The following is a 14,421-nucleotide window of genomic DNA, read 5'->3' as shown; positions in this document are numbered from 1 at the left end:
TGTCTCAGCCTCCCAAGCACGGGGAATTACAAGTGTGCGCCACCACGTCTGGCTAGATTTTTATTTTTATTTTTTATTTTGAAATAGAGTCTCATTAAGTTGCTGAGGGTCTAAGTTGCTGAAGCTGGCTTTGAACCTGTGACTCCCCTCAGCCTCCCAAGTACTTGGATTACAGGCATATACCACCACACCTTGCTAAAATAAAATTAAAAATCAGCTGGGGACATAGCTCAGTGGTAGAGCACTAGCTTATCAAGCTCGATACCCTGAGTTCAATCCTCCATATAACAAGAACAAAGAAACAGAAACTCTTCACATTATTATTTTCAAAATAAATCTTCAAAACCTGATGTATATTTGTACTCACAGAACATTTCAAGCTGGATGCTAAATTTTCATTGGTGATACCTATATTTTGTTTCCCACATGCCCGGGTTGTTCCAAACATACATAAGGTTTTTTTAGTAGCTGAAGTATCTGTTTTAAAATTTAAATCTAAATCAAGTAAAGTCTAAATACATTTTAGATTCAACTCAATTCAGTTCTTCATTCACAGTAGCCAAATTCCTAGTATTTCACAGTTACACGTAGCTAGTGGCTGCCATATCGGAGCGTGTGAATCTAAAGAAATGAAAACCAAAACAAAGTTCACTGCTGAGTCTCTAAAACTAAGAACATTGCTTGGCACATGGTAGTTTGCCCATGTTATTTAATGAATGAACGAAAACAAGGCCACCTGACTAGTTTCATTTGTGAGGCTCGCCATCAAGGAGATGCTGCGGTGTCACCAAGGCACCTGGAGGCAGGAGGGGGGTGCTAAAAGGGGTGAGGGCTTTCCAGGGAGGGAGGGGTTCAGCATGTGCAGAGGCCCAGGGGACTTGGAGGAAGTGTAGGAACTGGAGGCAAGATGCCACGTCTGCCGGGGACAGCGTGAAGGATATCTGATTTCTGCCAAGAGCAGAGAAAGGACTCGGAAGGGTTTTGAGCTCGCCAGTGACACTAGATTTGAGTATTTTAAAGGATTACGCTGGCTGCGATGCAGAGAACAGACCTTCCGGGCACAAGAGTGGAGGTAGGGAGGGAGCTCATTTAGGTGTGGGGTCGGGGAGGGCGAGGAGGAAGAGGTCAGGAGTACAGTGGTCCTTGAAGCTGATTTGAAGAAGGATGCAGAGGGTAGAGTTGGCAGCCATGTTGGGATGACGGGCAGCGGAGGTGGGGGCGCGGGAGTCAGCTGGGCACAGCAGATGCCCCGCCCCGCCTCCAGGTTGCCAGGCGGCCCCCTCCCGCAGGTGCTGGACGGCGAGATGTACCCGCCATCGGTAGAAGCAGCGCCGGTGCCAATGCGCTACCCAAAGGGCGTCCCGCCCCAGAACCAGATGGCCGTGGGCCAGGAGGTGTTTGGGCTGCTCCCGGGGCTCATGCTGTATGCCACGCTCTGGCTGCGGGAGCACAACCGCGTGTGTGACCTGCTCAAAGCCGAGCACCCGACCTGGGACGACGAGCAGCTCTTCCAGACCACCCGCCTCGTCCTCATAGGTGAGGGCTCCGACCCAGCCCTGGGGCAGCCAGCCACTGCGTCCAGAGAGGCAGGAGTGAGTGGGGGCTAGAATCCCGGCTCCTCTGCTGGCCATAGTGAGACCGCCGGCTGATCCGCGGCTGTGCACCTCAGCCTCCAAATCTATGCCTGGGCACAGTTAATCGTTGAAAGGGTTTGCTGAGGTGATAAAAGGGAAGGCATCTGGCACACAGTAGGCCTTCAGAGAAGGGATAGCTATGAGGAGTGGTTACTAGACCAACGACCCCAAACCTCAGTTTACCCTCACCAGGTGCACAGCCGTCCTCCCTGGCACACACAGGGCCGAGCCCCGGCTCACCCAGCCTTTAGGAAGCTTCCTGTTTCCTGTTCCACGTGTCTTGGCCTTTTTGGAGTTTGCTAGCTTCTAGGTGACTCAGGACAGAATATTTTTGCGTCCCCTACGGGGGCGAGTCTGTAACTTAAAATGTCACCTGGCTTCTTGCCTGGGAACTTGGCTCCTGACACCCCTGTTTAGACCATGCTTTCTCTGAGTCACCGGTAGCCCCTACTCCCACCCTGGGGCACTACTGGGCAGGGCTGGCCCCAATTAGATTGCCTAATTCACTGGAGCCTGGAAGCCCCAGGCACTGGGATGAGGACAGCCCGAGGGGGGCGGAGGGGCCAGCTCTGAAGTCCCAGCTTCTTGGAGACCTAGAGCGCAGGGGCCAGGGGAATGGCCGGAGGCCTCCTGCTGCACTGTCTGGCTGGCGATAAAGCTGTGAGCAATAGCAGGACTCTTAGGGCGAGGCCTCCCAGTGCTCCATTAACTCTCCAGCAGCCTTTTAAATCAGATATGATTTCACTTGCAAAAAAAATTAAGATTCTGAAAGATTACACGAATTCTCCAAGGCCACCCCCCAGCAGAGAGAGACTTGAGCCAAGTCTGGCCCCCATCAAAGTCCATCACCAGGGCCTCAGTGTGGATGCCCACACTGGGTACCCCTCCTTCTAGCCAACACGTGTGGACATCGCCCCTTACAGGGCCTGCACCGACATTTAGATACATTTGTTGTCTGTTCCTCACATGACCCAATGAATATTATTGTACTGATGTTAATATACGTGAAAAAATTTGTTTTGTGGTACTTGTATTGAACCTCCGCGATGTAACCCCAGGTCTTTTTATTGTTTTGTTTTGAAAACAGGGTATCACTAAGTTGCTAACGGTCTTGCTACGTTGCCGAGGCTGGTGTCCAACCTACGAGCCTCCTGTCTTAACTTCCCAAGTACTGGGATTACCGGCACGTGACACCATGCCTGGCTAGCAGCCTCCTTCAACGGGCTGAAGGAGGGTGGTCACCCGAGAGTCACAAAACCAGTTCGCGAACACCGGGCACCTCTCTTGCATGTTCTGCTTATCTGGGTATAGAAAAGTGCTGCCTCTGTGCGCAGCTTCATCACCAGCCAGTGTGACGGGCAGCCTCTCCCTATTCCCAGGCCCTTCCTTTGGAATGTGGGACTTAGCAGTGCTCTTGTCTTGGGACCTCAGTCAAAACTGAGACAGAAAGTTCTGTGGTCACATCCCATTACAGGGGGACAAAGAGGAACTGGCCAAAACAAAACAAAACAGTAAGGGAGGCAAAAAGCAAGCGCTTTTCTGGGGTTGGCCTGCATCTGAGGCCCCCGTCCTCTGCTGACCATGTGCCCAATCCTCCCTGTGCAGGGGAGACCATCAAGATTGTCATTGAGGAATACGTGCAGCATCTGAGCGGCTACTTCCTGCAGCTGAAGTTTGACCCGGAGCTGCTGTTCAGAGCCCAGTTCCAGTACCGCAACCGCATCGCATTGGAGTTCAACCATCTGTACCACTGGCATCCGCTCATGCCGGACTCCTTCAGGGTGGGCGCCCGCGAGTTCAGCTATGAACAGTTCCTGTTCAACACCTCCATGCTGGTGGACTATGGGGTCGAGGCCCTGGTGGACGCCTTCTCTCACCAGAGAGCTGGCCGGGTGAGTCTCCGGGGAGTTCGGGTGAGTGCAGGTGGGCTCCCGCAGCCTCCAGACCCAGGTCAGAATCCCAGCGTCCTCTCCTGTCAAGTAGGGTGACATCACTTGGACAGGGTGGTTGTGGGTGTTACTTTGCGAATCCTTTTGCTCTTTTGTTCATTCAGTAATACCAGGCATCAGCTGGGCATGGTGGTGCACGCTCGTAATCCCAGAACTAGGGAGGCTGAGACAGGAGGATCTCAGTTTCTCAGATTGCCTCAGCTAGTTAGTGCGACATTGTTTAAAAAAAAAATTAGGGTTGAGGGTGTAGCTTGGAGGTAGAATGCCCCTGGGTTCCAGCCCTAGTACTGCACAAACAAACAAACAAACACAAAACAACAACAACAATAACAACAACAACAACAACAACAACAACAAAACAAACCGAAAAACCCAAAAGGCATCACTCCAGGTGCTGGGGGTATAGTGGAGAACGGTGACCAATGTAGCTCTTGGGACCCTTGTCCCTTTGGTGTTTATACTTTAGTAAGGGATACGGTCACAAGACAGCTAACATTATTCAAGTACTTGCCATGAGGGAGACAGCATGCTTAATGAAATTTTTTTGTATGTTATCAGATTTTTCTTTTTCTCATGGTACTAGGGATTAAGAGGCTTTCTACCTCTGAACTATACCCCCAGCCCTATTTTATTTTTTATTTTGAAACAGGGTCTTGCTAGGTTTCTGAGGCTTTCCTCAAACCTGTGATCCTCCTGCTCAGCTTCCTAAGTACTGGGATTATAGGCATGTGCCACCATGCCCAGCTTGTTATCATATTTGTATGTTAAGTATGTTAAAGCCACAAGACAGGAATCCTACTAGGTCCTGGGAATTCCAGGGCTGGAAATGGATAAGGAAGTAGGAATGGATACCTCGCCCAGGATGCTATGGATAAGGACGTGGTTGGAGGGATGGACGGGTGTTTCCCAGGGAAAGAGGTGATGCTGGTGGCAGAAGGTGTTTGTGCTCCAGAGAGAATGAGAGGACAGCATGGGCAGAGCCGGGCACGGTGACTTGAGAAGTCAGGGGCCAATCAGGGCCTGGTCATCTATGTGAAACGCCTGCATCTAGTCAGTGTCCACTAAACCAGAGCCGGTCACGGGCTGAAACGTGTCTTTCCCCCAAATCTGGATGTTGAAAGACGAACCCTCGGAACTTCAGAATATGACTGCTTTTGGAAATAATGTCTTTAAAGTGGCGATTATAGCTAAATGAGGAAATTAGGGTAGGCCCTAATCTAATATGAACAGTTTCCTAATAGGAAGAAATAAAGCCAGGTGGGGGAAACACACATCTGCAGTCTCAGTACTTGGGAGGCTGAGACAGGAGGATCGCAGGTTCAAAGCCAGCCTTGCAACTCCGCCTCTTGGAAACCTCATGAGACCTTGTTTCTAAATAAATAAAATTGGGCCCTAGGTGTAGCCTGGAGATACAATGCCTCTGGGTTCAATCCCCGGTAACAAACACAACAACAATGACAACAACAACAACACCCAACAAAAACAAAACAAAACAAAACAAAAAAAAAAAACAGAGGGGACTCTAGGGGTGTAGCTCTTACCCAAAAGGAAGACCATGGGGAGCCACAGGGAGACAGCCGTCTACTAGCCGAGGAGCTAGGCCGCAGAGGAATCCATCCCGCTGCCACTTTCGTCTTGGCCTTCTAGCCTCCAAACTGTGAGGATCTAAATTCCTATCATTTAAGCCATGTGCCTGTAGTACTTTGTCTTGATGGCCTTGGCAAAGGAATACGTCGTTTTTTCTTGGAATTCTTTTTTTTTTTTTCTTTTGCGGGTATAGGGATGGAACCCAGGGGCATTCTACCTCCGAGCTACACCCCCTGCCCTATTTTTTATTCTTTAGTTTGAAACCGGGCCTCACTGAGTTGCAGAGGACCTCACTAAGTAGCTGAGGCTGTCCACGAACCGCAATCCTCCAGGTCTCAGCCTCCCAAATGCTGGGATTACAAGCGTGTGCCACCACGCCCGGCTCTTTTTCTTGGAATTCTTAACCAACTCCCTCTTATATCATTTCTTCTCCAGTTTGGAAGCTCCACCTTACCGAGCTCTCCGTCTCTTTAATCCAATCCTTGTTCCTAAGCCTGTCTCGTAAGGTTGTGGCACTGTGAATTCAGCCAGCATGTGGCCCCGGCACATGGCTCCTGTTCTCTGTGGGGACACATAGCGCTTGGGCAGGACAGATGCTACTGTGGGTTGTATATTTCCCAAAGCTTTTTATTTTCTGCTTTTTCTGTGGAACTGGATTGAACACAGGGGCATTCTACCTCAAAGCTGTAATGCCAGCCCTGTGTTTTATTCTGTATTTTGAAACAGGGCCTCAGTAAGTTGTGGAGGGCCTCACTAAGTAGCTGAGGCTGGCTGAGAACCTTCAGTCCTCTTGTCTCAGCCTCCCAAATACTGAGATTACAGGTGTATGCCGCCACGCCTGGCTTATTTTTTTTATTTTGAAACTAAGCTAAGTAGCCAAGAGTGTCCCTAAGTTGTTGAGCTCATGAACTTATGATCCTCCTATCTCAGCCTCCCAAGCACTAGGATTACAGGAAGACAGCATCACACTCAGTTTCCAAGCATTTTTTAAAGAACAACCAGGGTGATAGTATGAAAGGCCTGGTGTTGAACCTGGCAGGGGTGCATGATGTGCTGACTCTCAAGATATTAAAAAGAGCAGGAGAAGAGCTAAAACAGGGCTTCCCCTGATAATCATCTTGCCTGTTACCCTTTTGGGAGTTACTGTGTGACCTAGCTGTAATAAGTGCTTTGCGTCTTTATCCTCTTTACGTTTCTACAACCGTATCAGGTAGACACTTTTACCTTTCCCATTTTTGCATGTGAGGAAACAAAAATTTAGCTCAAGTAACCATCTGAGGTCCTGGTATTCATCTTCTAGCAATGCTATAGCAAAATACCACAGACTGGGTTTTTTCTTGTTGTTTGTTTGTTTTTGGTGGTACTGGGGTTCCTGGAAACCCCTCTACCTCTGGGCTACACTCCCAGACACCTATTTTTTTATTTGTAAACAGGGTCTCTTAAGCCAGCGCGTCTGGCTTCAAACCTGCGCGATCCTCCTGTCTCCGCTTCCCAAGCACGAGGATTACAAACGTGCGCCACCACGCCCGGCTACAAACTGGGTGTTTTAAAACAGTAGAAATGGATTCTTTCACTGTGCTGGAATGGTGGAAGTATCGACAGGGCCACGCCGTCTCTGAACACTCTCGGGAGCGATCTGCTCCGTCTCTTTCTTAGTTTCTGTTGGTTGCTGACAATCCCCGGTGATCCCTGCCTCGTGGACGCATCGCGCCAAGCTCTGTCTCCACGGTCACATGGTGTTTTCCCTGAGTCTCCAGTGTGATGTTATAACGACACCACCTATTGGATTAGGGCCCACCCGAAACACGTATGGCCTCATCTTAGCTTCGTTGCATCTGTGAAGATTCTAAAGCAGTCCTCTCAATCTGCGGGGGACACATTACAAGATCCCCGGTGAATGGCTGAAACTTCAGATAGTACCTAAAACCCTATATTTACTATGTTTTTCACACACACACACACACACACACACACACACACACACACACACACATTATATCTGTATCTATGATAGTGTTTAATATGTAAATGAGGTACCATAAGGAATTTGTAGTAATGCTTACACTAAAGTGGAATATTTATGAGAATATTCTATAATTTAAGCACGTGACTGTCGTCTCTTCTCTCTCTCCCGCAAATATCTTACCCTCTCGGGGTGGAGTAAGATGACCCAGTACCCCTGCGATGGGACGAAGCAAGGTGGGCGATGCAGGCGTCTTGTGCAGGGTTATTTCACTGTCTGAGTGTCACTCTGACGTAAGCGCCCCGCGGTCATGGCAGTTGATCTGATAACCGGGAGGCGGTCAAGTGACTGCCAGGCGGGAGCTTGTGCACTGTGGATGCTGGACGAAGGGATGATTCACATCCTGGGCAGGACCGAGTGGGGCTGTGCTAGATTTCATCATGCTGCTAGAACAGCACGCAATTTAAAACTTAGGAATTGTTTATTTCTGGAATTTTCCATCAAGTGTTTCTGGACTGCAGCTAACTGAAATGGTGGAGCAAAACCACCCATAAAGGTGCTGCCGTCTTCATCAAACAAGGTCACACGGGCAGGTGCTGCTGGCTAGACCTCAGTGCACCCCTTTTAGGGGGTGTGATTCAACCCCCAGCAGCACCACGGCCCGTCACTGGTAGAGCCAGAACTGGGGCTCACCCGCTTGCTCTTGCCAAGGCTCTCTGCTCCGAGTTGTAAGATTTCCTCCGGCGGCTTCTTTGCTGCCCGATCACCTTTGTTCTGTTGGAACAGAACTGTCTCTTGACGTTGTCATTTCATCTTGAACAACAGAGCTTTCTCGAGGCCGATGCTCCTTAAATGTTAGGAATCAAAGCCTTTTTCTGGAGCCTTCCTCACCTTATCGGGTTATCTGGGCGTTGAACCCTATTTTTCTTTCATTCCCTAGGGATTGTTCCACCCATTGGTGTGATTCAAAGGTTTGGGGAACAGTGTAGCTTTCAAGACGTTTGAGAGAGGTCCTACTAGCCCATTCCACATAACGTCGGGACGCTGAGACTCTGATGTGTCCCAGAGAGAGAGAGAGAGAGAGAGAGAGCGAGAGAGAGCGAGAGTGAGCGAGAGAGAGCGAGAGAGAGCGAGAGGAGAGAGAGAGAGAGTGAGCGAGAGAGAGAGAGAGAGAGCGAGAGTGAGAGAGAGAGAGAGAGCGAGAGAGAGCGAGAGAGAGCGAGAGAGAGCGAGAGTGAGCGAGAGAGAGCGAGAGTGAGCGAGAGGAGAGAGAGAGAGAGTGAGAGCGAGAGCGAGAGAGAGCGAGAGCGAGGAGAGAGAGAGAGCGAGAGCAAGAGAGAGAGAGCGAGAGAGAGCGAGAGAGAGCGAGAGTGAGAGCGAGAGAGAGCGAGAGTGAGAGAGAGGAGAGAGAGAGAGCGAGAGAGAGCGAGAGAGAGAGAGTGAGAGAGAGTGAGAGCGAGAGCAAGAAAGAGGAGAGAGAGAGAGAGCGAGAGAGAGAGAGAGAGCGAGAGCGAGAACAAGAGAGAGAGAGAGAGCGAGAGCGAGAGAGAGGAGAGAGAGAGAGCGAGAGCGAGCGAGAGAGAGAGAGCGAGAGCGAGAACAAGAGAGAGAGAGAGAGCGAGAGCGAGAGAGAGGAGAGAGAGAGAGCGAGAGCGAGAACAAGAGAGAGAGCGAGAGAGAGCGAGAGAGAGCGAGAGAGAGCGAGAGAGAGTGAGAGCGAGAGCAAGAGAGAGGAGAGAGAGAGCGAGAGAGAGCGAGAGAGAGAGAGAGAGCGAGAGCGAGAACAAGAGAGAGAGAGAGCGAGAGCGAGAGAGAGGAGAGAGAGAGAGAGCGAGAGCGAGAGCAAGAGAGAGGAGAGAGAGAGAGAGAGAGCGAGAGAGAGCAAGAGAGAGAGCGAGAGAGAGCGAGAGAGAGCGAGAGAGAGCGAGAGCGAGAGAGAGGAGAGAGAGCGAGAGCAAGAGAGAGAGCGAGAGAGAGCGAGAGAGAGCGAGAGAGAGCGAGAGTGAGAGAGAGGAGAGAGAGCGAGAGAGAGCGAGAGAGAGCGAGAGTGAGAGAGAGGAGAGAGAGCGAGAGAGAGCGAGAGAGAGCGAGAGTGAGAGAGAGGAGAGAGAGCGAGAGAGAGCGAGAGAGAGCGAGAGAGAGCGAGAGAGAGCGAGAGCGAGAGAGAGGAGAGAGAGAGAGCGAGAGCGAGAGAGAACGAGAGAGAGCGAGAGAGAGCGAGAGAGAGAGAGAGAGTAAGAGAGAGGAGAGAGAGCGAGAGAGAGCGAGAGAGAGCGAGAGCGAGAGCAAGAGAGAGAGAGAGCGAGAGAGAGCGAGAGAGAGCGAGAGAGAGCGAGAGTGAGAGCGAGAGCGAGAAAGAGGAGAGAGAGAGAGCGAGAGCAAGAGAGAGAGAGAGAGAGAGAGAGAGCGAGAGCGAGAGAGAGGAGAGAGAGAGAGAGGGGCATGCACGCACACACGTACGCACACATGGTGGATCTAGGGCCAAATACCTAGTATTAAAGTACTAACTGCAAGCCGGGAGTGGTGGCGCACGCTTGTAATCCCCGCGCTTGTGAGGTGGAGACAGGAAGATCACGCAGGCTCAACGCTAGCCTCGCTGGCTTAGGAGACCCTGTTTCCAAATAAAAATGTAAAGAAAAAATAGGTCTGGGAGTGTAGCCCGGAGGTAGAAGGGTTTCCAGGAACCCCAGCACCACCAAAAAAAGTACTAACCGCATTATTTTCTGTCCTGGCTCAGAAGGGACTCATGACTTGAAGTTCTTTTTTTTTTGGGGGGGGGAGTTCTAATGATTGAACTCAGGGGCATTTTAACTTCAAGCTTTACCCTCAGCGCGATCTCTCTGTCTCTCTCTCTCTCTCTCTCTCTCTCTCTCTCTCTCTCTCTCTTTTTGGGTGGTGGGGACTGGGGATTGAACCCAAGGGCATTGTACCTCTGAGCTACACCCTCAGCCCTATTTTTTATTCTTTATTTTGAAACAAGGTCTCATTAAGTTGTGGAGGGCCTCACTAAGGAGCTGAGGCTGGCCATGAACCTGCAATCCTCCTATATCAGCCTTCCAAGTACTGGGATTACAAGTATGCACAACCACGTCCGACTACCCTCAGCCCTTCTTATTTTTTGTTTTAAATCAGGGTCTTGCAAAGTTGCTGAGGCTGGCCTCGAACCTGCAATCCTCCTGTCTCAACCTCCCAAGTACTGGGTCCTGGGATTACAGGCGTGCATCACTGCTCCTGGCTCTTGAAGTTCTTTTCCTAGGACCTTATGTGGGTCCCCAGTCTGGCCAGCCCTCAGACCAACAGCTGTGCTAATCTCCTGGCAGATCGGCGGGGGCAGGAACATAGACCATCACGTGCTGCACGTAGCCGTGGACGTCATCAAGGAGTCCCGAGAGATGCGGCTGCAGCCCTTCAACGAATACCGCAAGCGGTTTGGCTTGAAGGCCTACACCTCTTTCCAGGAGCTCACAGGTGAGCGGCCCTTACCTGGGCACAGTCGCTGCCCGGAGGCACTTAGAGGGAAGCAAGGGAGACACCGAGGAAACGGGACGGGGCAATCCCATACGTGTGGCTAGCACTGCGCGGTCCTGAGGGCCGTGAGTGTGGCCCAGGAGTCGCCGGGAGAGGACGTGGCTTTTCATCTGGGTTGGAAGGATGAGTAGGAATTTTCCACCTGAGGAATAGAGGGAGGAGCATTTTAGGTGACAGGGCAAGAGGAAGTCCCGAGGCACAGGAGTCAGAAAGTAGGTGCCCATTTGGGAGAGCGGTCGTGTGTGGGACTTGTGCACGGGACTTAACACAGAGACAGGGGTTGTCGCCAAACTATAGAATCCTGAACTTTATCCTATATATTCTGAGTTTTATTCTGTCTGGTGAGTCTTAAATACTCATTTATGGACCAGCTGCATACAAATCACTTAGAAAGTTTATTTAAAAGCCAGGCATGGTGGTGCAAGTAATTCCTTTACTTGGGAGGCCAAACCAGGAGGATGGCAGGTTTGAGGGCAGCCTCATCCACTTAGTGAGACCCCTAGCAATGTAGCAAGACCCTATTACGAAACGAAAAGTAAAAGCCGGATATGGTGGTCCATGTCTGTAAGCTCTGTACTTGGGAGGCTGAGACAGGAGGATCACAGGTTTGAGGACAGCCTCAGCAAGTAGTGAGACTTTCATCAGCCTAGTGAGACCCTATTTCCAAATAAGAAATAAAATCAGTTTGGGGGTATAGCTCTAAGGTAGAATGCCTCTGGGTTCAATCCCCAGTATCACAAAACAACAAACAAACAAAACAAAATGAAAAATAAGCCTGGCATGGCAGTGTATGCTTGTAATCCCAGAACTTGGGAGGCAGAGACAGGAGGATTGCAGGTTCAAGATCAGACTCAGCAATGTAGGGAAACTCTTAGCAACCTAGCAAGATCCCATTTCAAAATAAAAAAATAAAATAAAATAAAAAGGGCTAGGGGTGTAGCTCAAAGGTAAAATGTCCCTGGGGTTGATCCTTTGTACCTAACATAAAATTAAATAAAAAAACAAAATAGGACTGGGGGTATAGCTCAGAGGCAGAATGCTCCTGGGAAAAAATCTCCATATCAAAATAAATAAATGAATAAATAAATAAATAAATAAGCCGGGAGTGGTGGCACACACTTGTAATCCCCGCGCTTGGGAGGCGGAGACAGGAGGATCGCGCAGGTTCGAAGCCAGCATCCCTGGTTTAGGAGACCCTATTTCCAAAAAAAAAAAAAAAAGTATAAAATAGGTCTGGGAGTGTAGCCCGGAGGTAGAAGGGCTTCCAGGAACCCCAGTACCACATAAATAAATAAATAAACAAATAAATAAATAAAAGCTTATTAAAATATCAGATTTGGTTGGGAGCATAGCTCCGTGGTAGTGTGTGTGCTTTGCATGCACCAAGCCTTGGATTCAGTCCCCAGAATAAAAATAATCCAAATCTCAGATGCTTCTCAGAGATCTTGGTGCTCAAGAATCTATACACACACACACACACACACACACACACACACACACACACACACCCTTCAAAGTCCTCAGATACTGGGCAGCCAAGTTGGGAACCCTTGTCACAGCTAATGGGGAGCCCCTGGAGCCAGGTGTGATGTGATGTCTGTACGTGCCTTATCGGGGAAGGGTTTGAGGAAACAGGGAGACTCCAGGCTGGTCTCCAGTGGCCACCCTGAACACTTGGGGCTCAGAGTGCAGCAGATCCCAGTATCAGTGGATGAGTTCCCCATGTTCCTGGGACAGCAAACTTTATCCCCCTTCAATCTCCCAGACAAAATGTTCTAGAGAGGGCAGAAAGAAGACTGTCTCCGAACATCTGTGAACTTGGACACATTATGTTGCACACTTGAGCTCGAGCATAATAAATAAAGGGGCATGATAAGGCCTTGGAATCACCTGTGAAGGAGCAACACAGGCAGCCCCTCCGTTATCATGGCCAGGTGATTAGGGCGCAGGGTAGGCCCCTGGACTCCTTCAGTAGCGCATTCCTTCCCGAGGTTCAGTCCAACGTGAGGGTCCATTTGTGTTTTCCTTCCTGACTCTTTCCAAATCTCATGGGCCACCTGCCCAGCTGCCCCAACCATTTTCTGGCGTTCCATTATCCCCACAAGATGGACCTTGAAAGTCCCGTCCCTGACTGAGCTTGGTGGCACGGTGGCTCTGACTTCAGTATCTCCCTCCGTAGGAGAGAAGGAGGTGGCGGCTGAGCTGGAGGAGTTGTACGGAGACATCGATGCCTTGGAGTTCTACCCGGGGCTGCTGCTTGAGAAGTGCCTACCCAACTCCATCTTCGGGGAGAGTATGATCGAGATTGGGGCTCCCTTTTCCCTCAAGGGCCTCCTAGGGAACCCCATCTGTTCTCCGGAGTACTGGAAGCCAAGCACTTTTGGGGGTGAGGTGGGCTTCAACATTGTCAACACGGCCACCCTGAAGAAGCTGGTTTGCCTCAACACCAAGACCTGTCCCTATGTCTCCTTCCAAGTGCCGGATTCCACGCAGGACGATGGACCTTCTGTAGAGCGACCATCCACGGAGCTTTGAGCGGGGCAAGGAAGCAGCCCTCTGGAGAGGAGGGAAGCAGCCATCTGGAGGAGAGGGCTTTGGCCCTGTTATTCCAGAATGCCGAGGCCAGCACCACAGTCCTGAATGTCGGTTTTGGGGTTTGGGCTTTGTAAGTGTTGAGGTTGCCATTTAGAACTTTGGGTCTTACCCCTCTTCTGGAATGTTGTGATTTTTGTCATTCTAGAACCCCGAATTCCTTGTTCATCCTTGAGGACGTTAGGAACGGTTCTCGTTTGGCTTTCAGAACGCTGGGCTCCTGGCTGACAACCTGGAATGTCAGATTTCTAGTCGGTTTGGAATACAGGCATTCTAGAATAAGAGATAAGAGCTCCCGCTAAAATCTTCAAGAATTGAGGGGGTTCTTATTTTGTATTCCAGAACCTGGGTAGCCCTCCAGAACGTTGGCTGTCTGATTCGTGATTCAGAACATTATGTTCCTGGTCGATGATCCAGAGCAGAGGCTGGTCCCGACCTGAATGTCAGGACTGTTCATGTAATTCAGTTTCCTGTTCAGTGGGATAGCTGCAGAGCAGAAGAACCTAATGTTCAACAATAACATATTGCCTGAGTCTGTCCCTGCACCGAGGGGCAAGGAAGCAGGGGGTTCTTCTTGGTACCCCCCCTCCCCACTTAGGCCCTGGATTTTCTTAGGACCCCCACTTGGGTCCTGGTTCAATGTAGAGAGAACAGGTGAACTTTTTCATGCCACTGGTTGGAGGCCATCATGTCCTTGCCCAGGATTTGACTCTTGGCAGCTGTTTCTCATGAAGCTAATAAAATTCTGTTTCCAAAGTTGCCTGCTCTGTATCTCTTGTGATCCCATTCCCAAGTGCAGGAGCTCCGCCGAAGTGGCGATTTCATTGCCACGAGCTAGGTGCGCTAGAGACTCGGTGTGAGCCTCTCCGTGGTGGCCCCTGGGGTCTGTCCTTGTCTTCATGTTTTACCTCGGATGCTTTATTTCTCCCCAGGGGTCAGACACTTCCTTCTTCAGTCCACTTTCCTAAAATAACCAAGTCCCAGGCCCTGGAGACGCAGCATCCATTCCCCGCCTGCTGATTAAAAAGCTTTGCAAAGCCGATAATGGAGACCAGGGGCCCCTGGGGAGGAGAGGGCCAGAGTGTGTTCATTTTGCACCCTTAATTCTCCTGGCTTTTCACACCAACAGTGAGAAGTGAGTGGTATAATCCTAGCTCAAAACCAAAGA

The 14,421-nt window shown here is 50.3% G+C and overlaps 1 protein-coding gene across 1 annotated transcript in view; it reads left to right on the top strand.

The window, feature by feature from the left end:
* Nucleotides 1-13,196, top strand: part of PTGS1 (prostaglandin-endoperoxide synthase 1) — a gene marked incomplete at both ends in the record, with an annotated part of 43,050 nt that extends 29,854 nt beyond the window's left edge. The window contains 4 exons of the mRNA XM_080708898.1: nucleotides 1,290-1,536; nucleotides 3,240-3,526; nucleotides 10,454-10,601; nucleotides 12,841-13,196. Coding sequence (XP_080565024.1) covers nucleotides 1,290-1,536; nucleotides 3,240-3,526; nucleotides 10,454-10,601; nucleotides 12,841-13,196 — 1,038 coding nt within the window. The remainder of the gene's footprint in view (nucleotides 1-1,289; nucleotides 1,537-3,239; nucleotides 3,527-10,453; nucleotides 10,602-12,840) is intronic.
* Between the last annotated feature and the right edge of the window lie 1,225 nt (nucleotides 13,197-14,421).

The sequence above is a fragment of the Muscardinus avellanarius genome (genome assembly GCF_963383645.1).
Source record: "Muscardinus avellanarius genome assembly, chromosome: 13".
In the NCBI taxonomy this organism is placed as follows: domain Eukaryota; kingdom Metazoa; phylum Chordata; class Mammalia; order Rodentia; family Gliridae; genus Muscardinus; species Muscardinus avellanarius.
Note: the sequence above shows the minus strand (reverse complement) of the source record. Positions and strands in the feature narration are given on the sequence as shown.